Here is a 13,119-nt window from a genome sequence, read left to right as displayed (position 1 = left end):
GGGCACACAGAGACGAACAACCATCCACGCCCACACTCACACCTAGGGACAATTTAGAGCGTCCAATCAGCCTGACATGCATGTTTTTGGAATGTGGGAGGAAACCGGAGCACCCGGAGAAAACCTACGCAGGCCCGGGGAGAACATGCAAACTCCACACAGGGAGGCCGGAGCTGGAATCGAACCCGGTACCTCTGCACTGTGAAGCCGACGTGCTAACCACTGGACTACCGGGCCGCCCTGTCTCATACTTGTCATTCAAATTTAGAACTGGACCAAATAGACAGCGAACAATGACCAAAATGACAGTTTTAACCCTTTCGGGGACAGCGGTTACTACAGTGGACATCTTATCATCTTACAGGGTGCATGAAAGGGTTAAATTATGTTTTCAGGCATCATTTTCTTTTACTATTTTCTGTCTACTCGTGATTGACATTTGTACCAACTTTCCTGTTTCTAGGTCATTTGTTTTTCCTAAAAATAACTACAAAGCACTTTCAACGCAGGGGTGTAAAAGGACACTGTGATGTTGCAGATTGGTGACGATCCACAACCAACATTATTTTTTTCATCCTGACGCTTGGAGACTTAAACTTTCCATGAAGTTACTTTCCAGTAACCACTCAGAAAGAAAAGGAACAACAACCATGAAGACTTGAGCAGCAAATGACACAGGATGGACTTTCATTTGAATCTCGCCTCATCCTTTGGTGGGCAAACAGGGCTGTGTAAACATTACAAGGAGAACAGACTTCAGGATTGCGTCAGTCTGGTCTGTTGCGTTTCCATGACAAGAGTGACTTTTCTTTTTCATATAATCCAGACGGGTGTGGGGAGGAGTGAGTGGGTGAGGTTGAGCTGTTAATACAGTGGGTAACATTTATGAAATATGCTGAAGATTCGATGCTGTTCATCATTTGTGACAAGTGATGCGTTGCATGCATTTAGACAATTCTGGATTTGTTAATACAGTACAGCGGTTCCAAAATCCGACCCACACTCCATTCTGTAAAGCCATATTTGGTTGACCCGATAGCACGGCAAATGCAGTATTGGTGCCCGTCCTGCATATACAGTGAAACTCCTCCACAACGAAATCATGTTTCCAGCAAGAAATTTTTCACAACAGGGGGTTTTTCACTGTAGCAAATTTGATCTCAGATGTAAACACACGCACGCACGCACACACACACACACACACACACACACACACACACGCACAAATGAATGTGTACACGCACACACAAACATATGTGTACTCTTTGTTTTTATTCCAATAGTGCATAAGTATGAGCATACACTTATTTGACACTTCATATAGTCAGTGTAGAAAGAATTAAAGGGGAAGAAATTGTGAAATTTACAATCAGCATTCACTTTCACTGACATCAATTTCTTGGATGATGTCTTTTATTTTGCTTCCTCCGTCTTTCATTTTGATCACTTTTACCCTCTCTTCCAGTGTCAGAGCTCTTCTTGTCTTAGCTGCTTGACATCCAAAGGTCCGTTTTGTAACCATTTTAGCAATGCAACGTTCTTGCTGCGTCTGAAACTAACAATAAATACTTGGACTAGAACACTACCTGGACTACTGCGCATGTGTAAACCAGTGTGGTGGTTGCTGTTGCCGTTTCCGAACAAAGCAATAGAGGTCGCTGTTGGATTAGACTTCGTTGTAGTGCATCTCGTCAGGAAACTGGGAATGGTGCTAATGCATGAAGATTTTTTTCACACTAGGGGATATTTTCACCCATGTCGGTTTCGTTGTAGAGGATTTTCACTGTAATTGTGAGTGAGACTTGAGACAGGAAACTAACAAAACGGGGGCATGATTCCGAAAATGTAGGTGCAACTCCAAGTTGTACAACTTTTCAGGTGTACCACTTGCGCTCCATTTGAACCCTTTCAGTGGACAGCTTATCATGTTATCGGGTTACAGGGTGCATGACAGGGTTATTAATGGTTGCTGTTGTTTCTCATGGCCTCTTTTACATCCTGAATCTGTCGTCTTGTTCCCAATTGTGCAAATATGTTGTTGTCCAATTCCAGAGAGTTATGCCGGCCGGAGCTAGCAGCAAATTTTGTCTGTGTTGCATTTACTGTTTCTAATCTTGGTCTTTTATCTGGCAAAGCGCTTAGCTAGCTCACCAAGTAGTCATTGATTTATATCAGGGATAAGTACCGTACAATTGGCTTTGTGATACGAATGCTGTGCTTGATTTTAAATGCAGCGTGGAGGGAGGTACTGTTGCAGCAACGTTCGTGTCAGCTCCCAACACCAACACTGTTACCTGGTGTTATCTGGCAAACTGTTTTTTTTTCTATCCATGTGTACAACAGGCTTTTATATGTCTACGTCCTTCGGGTGTTGCAGGTTTAGTTTATTGGAAAAGAAGGTGTGGTCATGGTTGCGTTTGTTTGACATGCAGGGGGCAAGTTGGCACAACAAGATGATTATTAGAACAATTGTGATCTTGCATGTCATACACAAGATCCATTTTTAAAAAATATTTCCTCTATTGAAGTTTATTCACATTCATTGACTACTTCCATGACGTCTAGGCTCTCTGTATTTGTACACAACTTAGTACGTTAAATTTAAGACAGTGTGGTTGTAGTTTACTCACAAAGTAGGTTTTAATAGCCTGAAGGTGGCGTAGCAACTATTAGTCCACACACGAGACGCATATGATCAGCTCAGCCTTCTCAAGGAAAGTTAGTCACATTTATTTCTCTTTTTATTATTCCACCAACTATTTCAGACCAGAAATGGTTGTAACAGACAGCAAAATTCATCCACAATATCAAGAAAATACTCGTGACAAAAAAAAAATCTCTGCTGAGGCATACAAATATTTTGTTAATCATCAAACAGTTCAACTGAACACACGTTAACCAAAGCAAACAGAACTATCAAGAATCTGCATATTTATAGAAAAAAAACTTCAAAGTATCAATAATGACCATTTGTAACTGTTTTTTCGAGAGTACAGTGCGCGTACGAAGTGAAACAATGGTGACTCAACATAGAAAATGTCAATGCCTAGAAGAAATCAGGTTTATGTTTTTTTTGTATGTGTTTGTACAATCCATAGTTGCATCGAGCAGGCTTGGCGGTCACGGGAATGTGCCTTACAGGAAGCGCTAGCGACCCCTTGTGGTGGAGGCCGAGTCATACACTTTAAATCATTATCAAATCCGGTATCTTTTTTTTTTTTTTTTTTTTGGTAGGTGAAACGTATTGTCATTAAATTAAAAGTTAACTGAAAGCACACACATAAAGCAGCGCAGAAGCGTGTCGTGCTGTGGAATCAAACGACACACTGAATAAGTGCTTTTTGTTCAAACACGACACGTACTTAGTCCACTATTTGAATTTGAGGACCATGTTACACAACGCTGTAGTCTCACCGAATCGTACAAATGACGTTTTATTTTTTTACACAAAATAATTTCCATAGTAACCGAGGCTTCCCAAAGTTAACATAAGCCTGACAAGAGTTCAAATCCGACTACAGCAACTAAAAAAAAACAAACAAACCTTGTATCTTCACGTCTGTGTTTCTTCGTGTCGTGCTTTCTTAGAACGTAAATGTTCTTTTCTGTTAAGCTATTCGTTGGAGGACCGTTCTGACACATGAATGTATTCGGCACAGCTCACTTTTTGTGGGGACTTTTGTGGCCTTGTTCCTTCCAGCAGCTTTGCATGATAACGTTTTTTGTTGTTGTTGTTGTTTAACTCCTCAGTTAGTCGTCTCAAAAAACATGAAATCCTGCAAAAAAGAAAAGGGGAGAGCAACGGATGTTAATGGAGAAAACGGTAAACTGACAACGATGCAAGCACCAAAGTTGAATTGCCTGCCATGTCCTCTAAATTAGCTGTAAAAACCGTTCTGACGTTTGGAAGACACAGAGGGGGCTGAAAATCAGTTTTAAGTTTATGGTGAAGGCGGTTAGTTTCACGTCACACTTCCAACTAAATCCGAGCCAAGCGCTACAAAGAGTGGTCACTACAGGAACATTTCCGACAGCCAGCGAACGGAAAAGTCATCTCAGAGGAAACCTTTCAGCCCGTTAGAGTTGACTCTGACACAGAACAGACAATTGCTCACCTTTCACTCGTAAAAGAATGACAACTAGCTGTGCATTGATGTATGCAATCACCCACAGGTCCTTTGTGGATCCTTATGTCCGACCTTTTTTTTTCTTCATTATTCTTACTATTCTTCAAAATATGCCACAGCCTGGCACCAGAACACAGACATTGCTTGCAAAAATAGTGCCTCAAAATGGATACAAAATGACTTCTTGTCTAATATAACACTGAGCCCAAGAGGCCCCGTCCCAATAGTCAGACTGAATGAATAAGAGGACCTAAATCTTGCTTTTTTCTCTCTTTTTTTTTCTTTTTTTGGGAGCTGGAGATTCCGCGATCCTTCCAGACATATTCAGGATGTTCTGGTAAAACTACTCAGGTGGACCCTTTGATCAAAAATGTCATCAACTTGGCAAAATTGAGGAAGGAAATTGTGCTGAGAGCTCAAGCAGTGTTGCAAACTTCAAAATATCCGGAAAGGTGGATGAGGGACCGGAAATGTTTTTTTTGTGTGTGTATGTGTGTGTGTCACAGTGGAATACTTACAATGAGAAAACATGCCCCGATCATGACAGCCTTCATCCTGACGTCCAGGTCCATCGGAAACTGGATACCAAAGTTGTCAGAATCTGTGAACACTTCCCGAAGGAGGCCGGTCCATTGCTTGCTGATTTTCCCAATCTTGCTGACCTCATCCATGGTCAGAATCTAAAAGAAGACACAAACTTTGTATTCGTTGCCTATGAAACCATGGCCGGATTCCCATTCAATTCCAGGCTTTCTGCCCGTTGGCCCAATGACGCCAGTTTTGGGGCTCATAAAGACAGCGAGGGGAAAAAAAACAGGCGTGTGATATTTACAGTTCAGTTACTTCGAGCTCTGTACAAATGACCTTGAATCCCTGTTCAGCAGAATCAGCTTTGAGCACCCGGAGAATCACTGAGCGCCTCAAGAGATGCCCATGAACGAACTCCGGACAACATGAAGGGATTGCCGTGTTTGGTTCGACCCACCTCAAAGTCCACATCTGGAAGGCAGCTCCATCCGCAAAAGGGGCCGTGGATCTTCAGGACCGGCTCCGTGTGTTCATTGGCGACGACGAATTTCGGGGAGAAGGGGTGCCACTGTTGCATGACGTACCCCACCGTGTTTCCCGGGGGGGCCTGCACCTCCAACTACAAAAAATAAAAATCGTTTGAACAATCACATACTGTAGAAATTAGATTCAGAATACAAGTGGTACTTTGCAGACTACATTTACTTTGATTTGGTCACAGTTGAGAAGAGAATCAATCAAAATGATCATTATTCATTATCATATCATTATTTGTGATGCATAAAGTTATTAAATTATGACGGAAGTAACGCAACAGCGCACAGTATGGCGCCTGCTTCCCGCCGTAGCATCAGGCAGACCTACGAAGAAGTTGCATTGGTGAGTCAACAATTTTATAAGAATATTTCACCTTGTCTTCTCTTTCGACTGTGTGGTGTGCCAAAGTAATTCCCTGATTTGTTCCAAGCCCACATTGCTTTGTGTGTTGTTATTAAAGTTACGTTTTGTGGAGTGAGAGTTTTTACATTGTGGAATTGAACAGCAAGTGCTTGTCTGTTGCGCAGTAATGTCCGAGACCCAATGCGACTTCATCATTGAGCCAAATGAATTAAGGCGTCACTTAAAGACATTACACCCCAAAACGTGCCGAATATTGCCAACAATCATGCCGCTTTGTGACTGCTACTTCAGTAAACTAAAATACTGTACAGGTCCCGGCTACACATTGAGCAGGAGCCGAGAGTTGCTGTGTCTTGCTTCAAACCTCGCTTCGAAAAGCTGTGCATTGCAAAATGTGCTCATTGTAGCCATTAATCCAGACATCATCTTTGATTAAAAAAAAAAAAAGAAGCACAAATTCTTTTTTATGTTTTTGTTTTGCTGGTTAAAGTTTTTTTTTTTAAATATTGTGCTCCTGAGATAATGTTGATTAGTTTGAAGGCATTATTAGTTATTGATTTTATGTAATTTTATTTTTCAGTGTCGTATGGTTTGACATGGTCAGTCCAAAAATATTGGTTAAATTAAGGATTTAATGTTATTTTTGAATTTCAGATGCACTTTAAATCTTTTCTGTTCCAGTTACTAAAGCTATTCTTTGTTGTAAGTTGGTCCATAAAGTTGGTCCATATTTCTTTCTTGTTTTATTCTCTTATACGTTAATAAGGATACAGTGTTATGCAAAGGTGTACTTATAACAATTTCATAGACAAATGATACTATTTATAGTTGTGCAGGGGTGTGGGGGGGGGGGGTGGCACGAGATGTTTTCCTCTTCCTTGGGGGGGGGGCATGACAGAAAATAATTGAGAACCACTGCTATACGATCACATACGTTGTATATTTGTTTTCTTTTGAACAATGATTTGTCAGGTCAGGCGGCCCGGTAGTCCAGTGGTTAGCACGTCGGCTTCACAGTGCAGAGGTACCGGGTTCGATTCCAGCTCCGGCCTCCCTGTGTGGAGTTTGCATGTTCTCCCCGGGCCTGCGTGGGTTTTCTCCGGGTGCTCCGGTTTCCTCCCACATTCCAAAAACATGCATGGCAGGTTGATTGGACGCTCTAAATTGTCCCTAGGTGTGAGTGTGGGCGTGGATGGTTGTTCGTCTCTGTGTGCCCTGCGATTGGCTGGCGACTGATTCAGGGTGTCCCCCGCCTACTGCCCGAAGACGGCTGGGATAGGCTCCGGCACCCCCCGCGACCCTAGTGAGGATCAAGCAGTTCGGAAAATGGATGGATGGATGGATTTGTCAGGTCTGTGCTACGAGGAAGTTGCATTGTAATGTCCGAGACCCAATGCGACATCATCATTGAATCCACCTTAGTGTCTATGGTTTTGAAGTGACAGCGTACGTGGAGCTGCAGACTGCCACACCCGTAATGGCGCCGTTTTAGATCAATATAAGAAATGTGAGCATGGTCTTACCTCCTGTAGACAGCACGGGAAGAAGCAGGACATGCACTTGAGCGGGCGGGTGACAGTGATGATCTCCTGTCCGAAGTTGTCCAGAATGTGGATGGAGAAGGGGCGCATGGGACCACAGCACTGGCGACTCAGGCAGTCGTTCTCCTCAACGGCGTAAAACACGTTCTGGCCAATGGAGTTACGCACCTCATATTTGTTGTTACTCTCGAATCCGACGAGAGCTGTGAGGGCCGACAATTGACGTGCTACTGTGTGAAATCAAAACCTGGATGGCACAAAATTTCTTGAGATTCAATGAAAAGAAGACAGAGGTGATATTGTTTGGTCCCAGTGGCCCTTGTACATTCCATCCTGTAGACTTGGGCCCCCTGTCTCCTTATTTTAAGTCAACAGTCTCAAACTTGGGCCTTAAACTGGACAGTGATTTCAAACTCGATCGGCAAATTGGTGCCGTTGTTAAATCCAGCTTCTTTCACCTTAGACAGCTGGCCAAAATAAAACCTCTCCTCTCACATGAACACTTTGAGACAGTAATTCATGCCTTTGTCACATCCCGGCTCGATTACTGCAATGCCCTTTACTTTGGAGTCAGCCAGTCCTCCATTAAGCGCCTTCAGCTGGTCCAGAATGCCGCTGCTCGCCTCTTGACTGGTACTCGTAAGAGGGAGCACATAACTCCTACTCTGGCATCCCTTCACTGGCTCCCCATTCATTTTAGAGTTATTTTCAAGATCCTCTTATTTGTTTTCAAATCTCTGAATAATCTCGCGCCACGTTACCTCTCTGAGCTCATCCGCCCCTACACACCTGCCCGGCGCCTCAGGTCTGTGGACCAGACCTTATTAGAAGTACCAAGAACTAAACTGAGGCTCAGAGGGGATCGAGCCTTTTCTGTTGCTGGTCCCTCTCTCTGGAATGACCTCCCACTGAACATTCGGCAAGCCTCCTCGCTGCCCATCTTCAAAACCCTCCTCAAAACTCACTTGTATTCTTTGGCATTCGACTCAGCATGACTTAGATTTGTTCTTGGTTTTACTGTTTGGTGCTTTCTACCGCCTTTATTACCGATTTGTCTTACTGTTTATTGTGCATGTTAAATTGCTCCATGTACAGCACTTTGTATGCAGCGATGGCTGTTTGAAAGTGCTCTATAAATACTGTTGACTTGACTTGACTTAAGGGGATAACACCTCAACTGCGCATGTGTTTTTACCGTAGTTTTCGCAAATGGAAAAAATATGACGAAACCGTGCTTGCTACTTACCTTCAACAAGTTCAACCTTCTGTTTGATAAGTAGCTGGTCCACCTAGAAAGCAGACACTGAAAACATTATCATGGAGATCACAGTGTAATGTTGCAAATGGCGAACCACAAATATGCAGGGGTTCACTTTACTGGGCTGAAACTAGTACGCAAAAGTCTTTGTCCACCATTATATTGGTTGTTTTAGCAATACCATCACTATCAATTGAGCCAGACCTCTGCTAGTGTCAAACAAACAGATGAGTAGTACCATCATAGGGTGGGATGGCTGTTTGGCTACATTTCATGATCAACTATATATGAACTCATCAATTACTTATTTGTACTTCTCTTTGAATGTTCTGCGCTCCTGCTTCAATATGTACTTTTACCTAATTGTTGTTTTTTTTCCACACAAATGTCTGCTGTACTTCAATAGGCTGTAGAGTATGAGTGCCACCTCTGTATTTCTACTCATAAAAATAATGCATAAAATAATAGAATAAATAAGAATATGTAACGTTTACCTGAGTCAGGTATTCCAGTCCAGGTGGACAGCCTGGTATTCCCGGGCTGGGAACCTGGTACATGTTCATGTCCTCTCAACCTGTTGAGGAAAAACAAGTCAATACTGAGATCTGGCGCCCTCTTGCGTTCATTTCAGGGCTGACAGTCATAAACAAACGGAGACAAGATCCGCGGCAGGTGGTCTTTAATCACGCCATCAGTGGATCAATAGTACGTTTTCCAAAAGCGGGAAGTGATGTCAGCGACATCGGTGAATAATAAATAATCGTTAGATGAAATAATCATTTTGAGTACACAACGACAACCCGTTTGAATGTCGGGGCCATTCTGGGCGGATAAGTGGGTCAAACGTGTGGCGACGTCCAACGTCACGTTCGGAGGTTGAGATGAGCGTAAGCGCGCGCCCTTCTTGCCACTGTCACGCGCCGCGAACATCCGTGGACGTACGTGTCAGATGACGTCACATGCACGCAGCTGTACAGCCTCCGAAAATGCTACTACTCACCGATTTTCGGGCCACGACTAGCATCAATAACGGGCCACTCCGGAACTAAACCCCTAGAATAAACGTCTCGTCCCATTGGTCGACGTCATAACACTTCCTGTCCTCGGCAGCCAATGACGAGGCGTCAAATGAATAGGCTGCAGTCGATTCCGACTGGAGATTACGCAATCATGGAGCAAAAATAAAACCCCGAGAGAAATTCGTTTTAAAACTAAAGTAACTATTAAATTATTGTATGCATTATTTAGTGCCAGTGTTGAAATTTTTGAATTTATATTGTAGTATTCTGAATATATTTTTGGCAAAGAAATCCATGCAAGTCTATTTAATATTTATTGTTTTCGTTGAATTTAGTGTATCTAACTATATTATCTGTTATGATTATTAATTTGACTGCATTGAAGCAGGTTTAATCTTTTACTTCGACCTTTGGGCTAATTTTATTCATTATGATCATAATTAGTTGTAACATTATTGTTATTTATTTTGACATGTTCTCGTCAAGTATTTGCTTATTTACTATTAGTAATATTAGTCTTTTTAATTTGAGTCAGTTAACACAAAATTTCACGGCTTTTTTTCAATATTCCCCCAAAATACTAGTTGTTTTATTTATTTTTTATTACCAATTACCACTAATATGAAAAAATACAATTATGCAACCATAATTAGTTTTTTTTGCACTAGGATTGAAATTCACACAAAAAATTGCATCTTTTGTAATAAAAAAAATATCCTAGAAGATATTTTATGATATTGTCATTTATTTTTAATGTGTATTTTGTTTTATTGATCAAATTTACATTTTATTGTTGTGATGTTACTTCTTGTAAAATTATATTTTTCCCCCATTGAATTTATGACATTTATTATACATACAGTATATAACATGCATTTTAATATTTCAGTTGTATTTATGATTCATTTTGATTAGGGTGAAATTAGACACAAGCATTTTCTGCAGTTTTTAAAAAGAAACTGCATTATAATTACTTTGAGCCTCTATTCTACCGTTTTATTTGAACGCATTTCAAATATTATAATCTAAACTATACACTATAATTATTCCAGCAATCTGTATCCAGAGTAAGACAGTATTAATGTAATTGTCAAATGCCCACTAGAGGACAGTATTGAGCTACTAATGCCCAACCCCATGGTCACCACTAAGTCTAATGCACAAATGGCCTTTTTTTCTCCCATTTTCCAAACAACAATATTCCCACATATCAAGCACACAATACACATACATACACTGTTGTGCACCGTGCTTCTGTGTTACAAATTGCGTAACGCCAGCGGGTCGACTTTCCCTATTTGCGAGTAAAAAATCACCGGATTCCCTCAAGCGGTGCCGATTTCTTCCCAAGAAACGCTAATGAGAACAAATGTTTGACTCGGGCGCAAATCTGCTGACACTTCAGCTGCTTTCCGGCGGCTAACATCTTCTTTTAATTGATTCGCGTAACACAAATTGCCCAAGTGACCCACAGTAACCCAGAAAGCAATGCATGCGCCATCAGTGGTGTGTTGTCATAACAAGACAAATAAATGTGGATGTGGAATTTGTACCTGACTTTTTAAACTTTTGCTATGGTTTTTGTTTTATACCAAAAAGTATCAGGGCCAAACCAAAAAAATATATATACAGTATATATATGTTGGAGGGTGAAGAGATTAAGGGGTGATTTACACAATCACATTAAACTGTTTATATTAGCTTAGCATTTATGCTAAGTCCAGTGCGTTTACACTGTTTATTCTTGTATTGATTAATGTGCACTGCCTCAATGAAATAAATAAACAAATATTTTTTTTTAAAAACTGTTCATATTAAGTCCAATTTAACATCCACAGTTAACCCTTTCAGGGACAGCGGTTACTACAGTGGACAATTTATCATGTTATCAGGTTACAGGGTGTACGAAAGTGTGAGTGTGACCTGTACAATTACTGGGAATGTGTCTGTTCAGAATTAAACCAAACAGATTCCTACTCTGTGACTGTTTAGCGCGTCAGCCTTGCAGTGCAGAGGTGCAGGGTTCGATTCCAGCTCCTTCCTGTGTGGAGTTTTTTTTTATGTTCTCCCCCCATGCCCGCGTGGGTTTTCTCTGGGTATTCTGGTTTCCTCCTACATTCTAAAGACATGCGTGGCAGGTTAACGGAACACTCTAAATCAGGGGTGGCCAACCAGTCAGAGACTAAGAGCCAATTTTTTTCTACTGTGTTACTGCAAAGAGCCACATCCCACACATACACACACGCGCCCGCACACACACACACATAAATCGTCGTGGGTTTTTTTTCGGCTACAAACACCTTACTATCCGTGGTCGTTTTTTTTTTGCACCACGTTTTTAGCCAAAAACGTGGTGCAAATTGTGTTTGTTCATTTTTTCATATACAGTTCAGATATCGGATCCTACTACATTGCGCTTTGTGTTGCAGCCAGGCTATCAAACAAAGAGCAACACTACACACACACACAAAAAAAAAAAAAAAGGTCTGTGCACCATCAAGGGAGCATTTCATCACCTGGAATGGCCGCGAAGAGCACTGACACTGATGTTCTTCATCAGTGAGATCAAAACAAAGCAGTACAACGCCGGCCTTCTGCGCTCCCATCTGAATAAACACAGCAGACAGTCAGGGGGTCTTTGAAAGCCGCTCAGATTGTCTTTCTGGCTCTAAGAGCCCAGTTACACCCACCAGGGGTTTCGCGCCCCCCACCTCCCATTTGTGTATGTGTGTGTGCCCGCCACATTCCTACCTGTTTTACAATCCGTCTGTGTGTCTGTTTGTGTTTGCGCCGTGCTCTTTAGCCGCATGTTGTAATCTTTCGTGCACTCCTAACGAGCTTGTCGCCTCGGCCGCATAATGAGGACCCCTCCAGCCCCCCTGATGGATGTCAAAAAAGCCCTCCATTTACGCCACTTTCCTCTTGTTGTTCATTAGGTTAGCGTAAGGTTCCAAATACATTACGCCCGATCTCGGTGTTCCCTGCTCACGATTGTTCGGTTGTATTTCACCCTCTTTTTTTGGTTTTTATTTTGTTCGCTGCACTGTCAAAATTAGGGGTACAGTCAGTCCATTTTTATTACACGAATGTCCCCCACAGGGCTAATTGTTGAATAGATATCATGATATATAATTTCACAACTATGTACGGTTACACACACTTGCCAGTTTGTTGACAAGCATGCTGAATTTTATGGTTTAACCCTTTCATGCACCAACAATGACGACCTGTAACATGATAACATGATACGCTGTCCCTGAAAGGGTTAATTCAGGGGTCGGCAACCCAAAATGTTGAAAGAGCCATATAGGACAAAAAAAACCCAAACAAATTGTCAGTGAATTGATCGTGAATTTCCGTTTTTCTGAGGCTGTCTTTGAACGCCTCTCGAGTCGAACGAGAAGAGAGAAGGCACGGAGTCGGACGCAGACGTGTCTGTTTGTCGAGTCTGTTGAAAGCATAAATAAAGTGTACGTTTTAAAAAACCAACACCACAGCTCTCCTTTTTCGGAGCTGCAACATGTATCTCTATCTATTTGAGCTTTATTAGCCTCCTATGAAAATCTTTTTCCATTTTCAAACATTTTTTATAAAGCTCCAGGGAGCCACTAAATGTCGCTAAAGAGCCGCATGCGGCTCTGGAGCCGCGTGTTGCCGACCCCCGGGTTAATTAAAGTCATACTGGACAATATATGTAAGTGGTGCCCCAGTACCTGATACATGGTCGTAGTTTGCCGCAGCATGGC

The 13,119-nt window shown here is 41.9% G+C and overlaps 1 protein-coding gene across 2 annotated transcripts; it reads right to left on the bottom strand.

The window, feature by feature from the left end:
• Positions 1-2,714: 2,714 nt before the first annotated feature.
• LOC147186671 (phospholipid scramblase 1) lies at positions 2,715-9,437 on the bottom strand. 2 transcript variants are annotated; one of them, XM_086102448.1, is made up of 8 exons: positions 9,355-9,437; positions 8,849-8,928; positions 8,343-8,385; positions 7,265-7,299; positions 7,079-7,144; positions 5,113-5,274; positions 4,646-4,807; positions 2,715-3,776 (listed from the first exon to the last, which is right to left on the bottom strand). In XM_086102448.1, the coding sequence occupies exons 2-8, from the start codon at positions 8,915-8,917 to the stop codon at positions 3,747-3,749; spliced, it is 567 nt and encodes a 188-aa protein (XP_085958574.1). In that variant the 5' UTR covers positions 8,918-8,928; positions 9,355-9,437; the 3' UTR covers positions 2,715-3,746. The 2 variants fall into 2 exon arrangements, with proteins under 2 accessions (XP_085958574.1, XP_085958573.1); XM_086102447.1 differs by having other exon boundaries at positions 7,079-7,299.
• Between the last annotated feature and the right edge of the window lie 3,682 nt (positions 9,438-13,119).

The sequence above is a fragment of the Hippocampus guttulatus genome, chromosome 21, assembly GCF_054856545.1.
Source record: "Hippocampus guttulatus isolate MCC_2025c chromosome 21, RoL_Hgut_1.0, whole genome shotgun sequence".
In the NCBI taxonomy this organism is placed as follows: domain Eukaryota; kingdom Metazoa; phylum Chordata; class Actinopteri; order Syngnathiformes; family Syngnathidae; genus Hippocampus; species Hippocampus guttulatus.
The sequence above is the reverse complement of the archived record's forward strand: the minus strand, read 5'-3'. Positions and strand labels throughout refer to the sequence as shown.

Excerpts from the sequence above, each read along its gene's own strand:
- LOC147186671 (XM_086102447.1), bottom strand. The coding sequence starts at position 8,917 with ATGAACATGTACCAGGTTCCCAGCCCGGGAATACCAGGCTGTCCACCT. Across the intron at positions 4,808-5,112 it reads TTCCAGATGTGGACTTTGAG|ATTCTGACCATGGATGAGGT; the intron begins GTGGGTCGAACC and ends GTCTTCTTTTAG. Across the intron at positions 3,777-4,645 it reads TCGGGGCATGTTTTCTCATT|GATTTCATGTTTTTTGAGAC; the intron begins GTAAGTATTCCA and ends TCTTTTTTGCAG.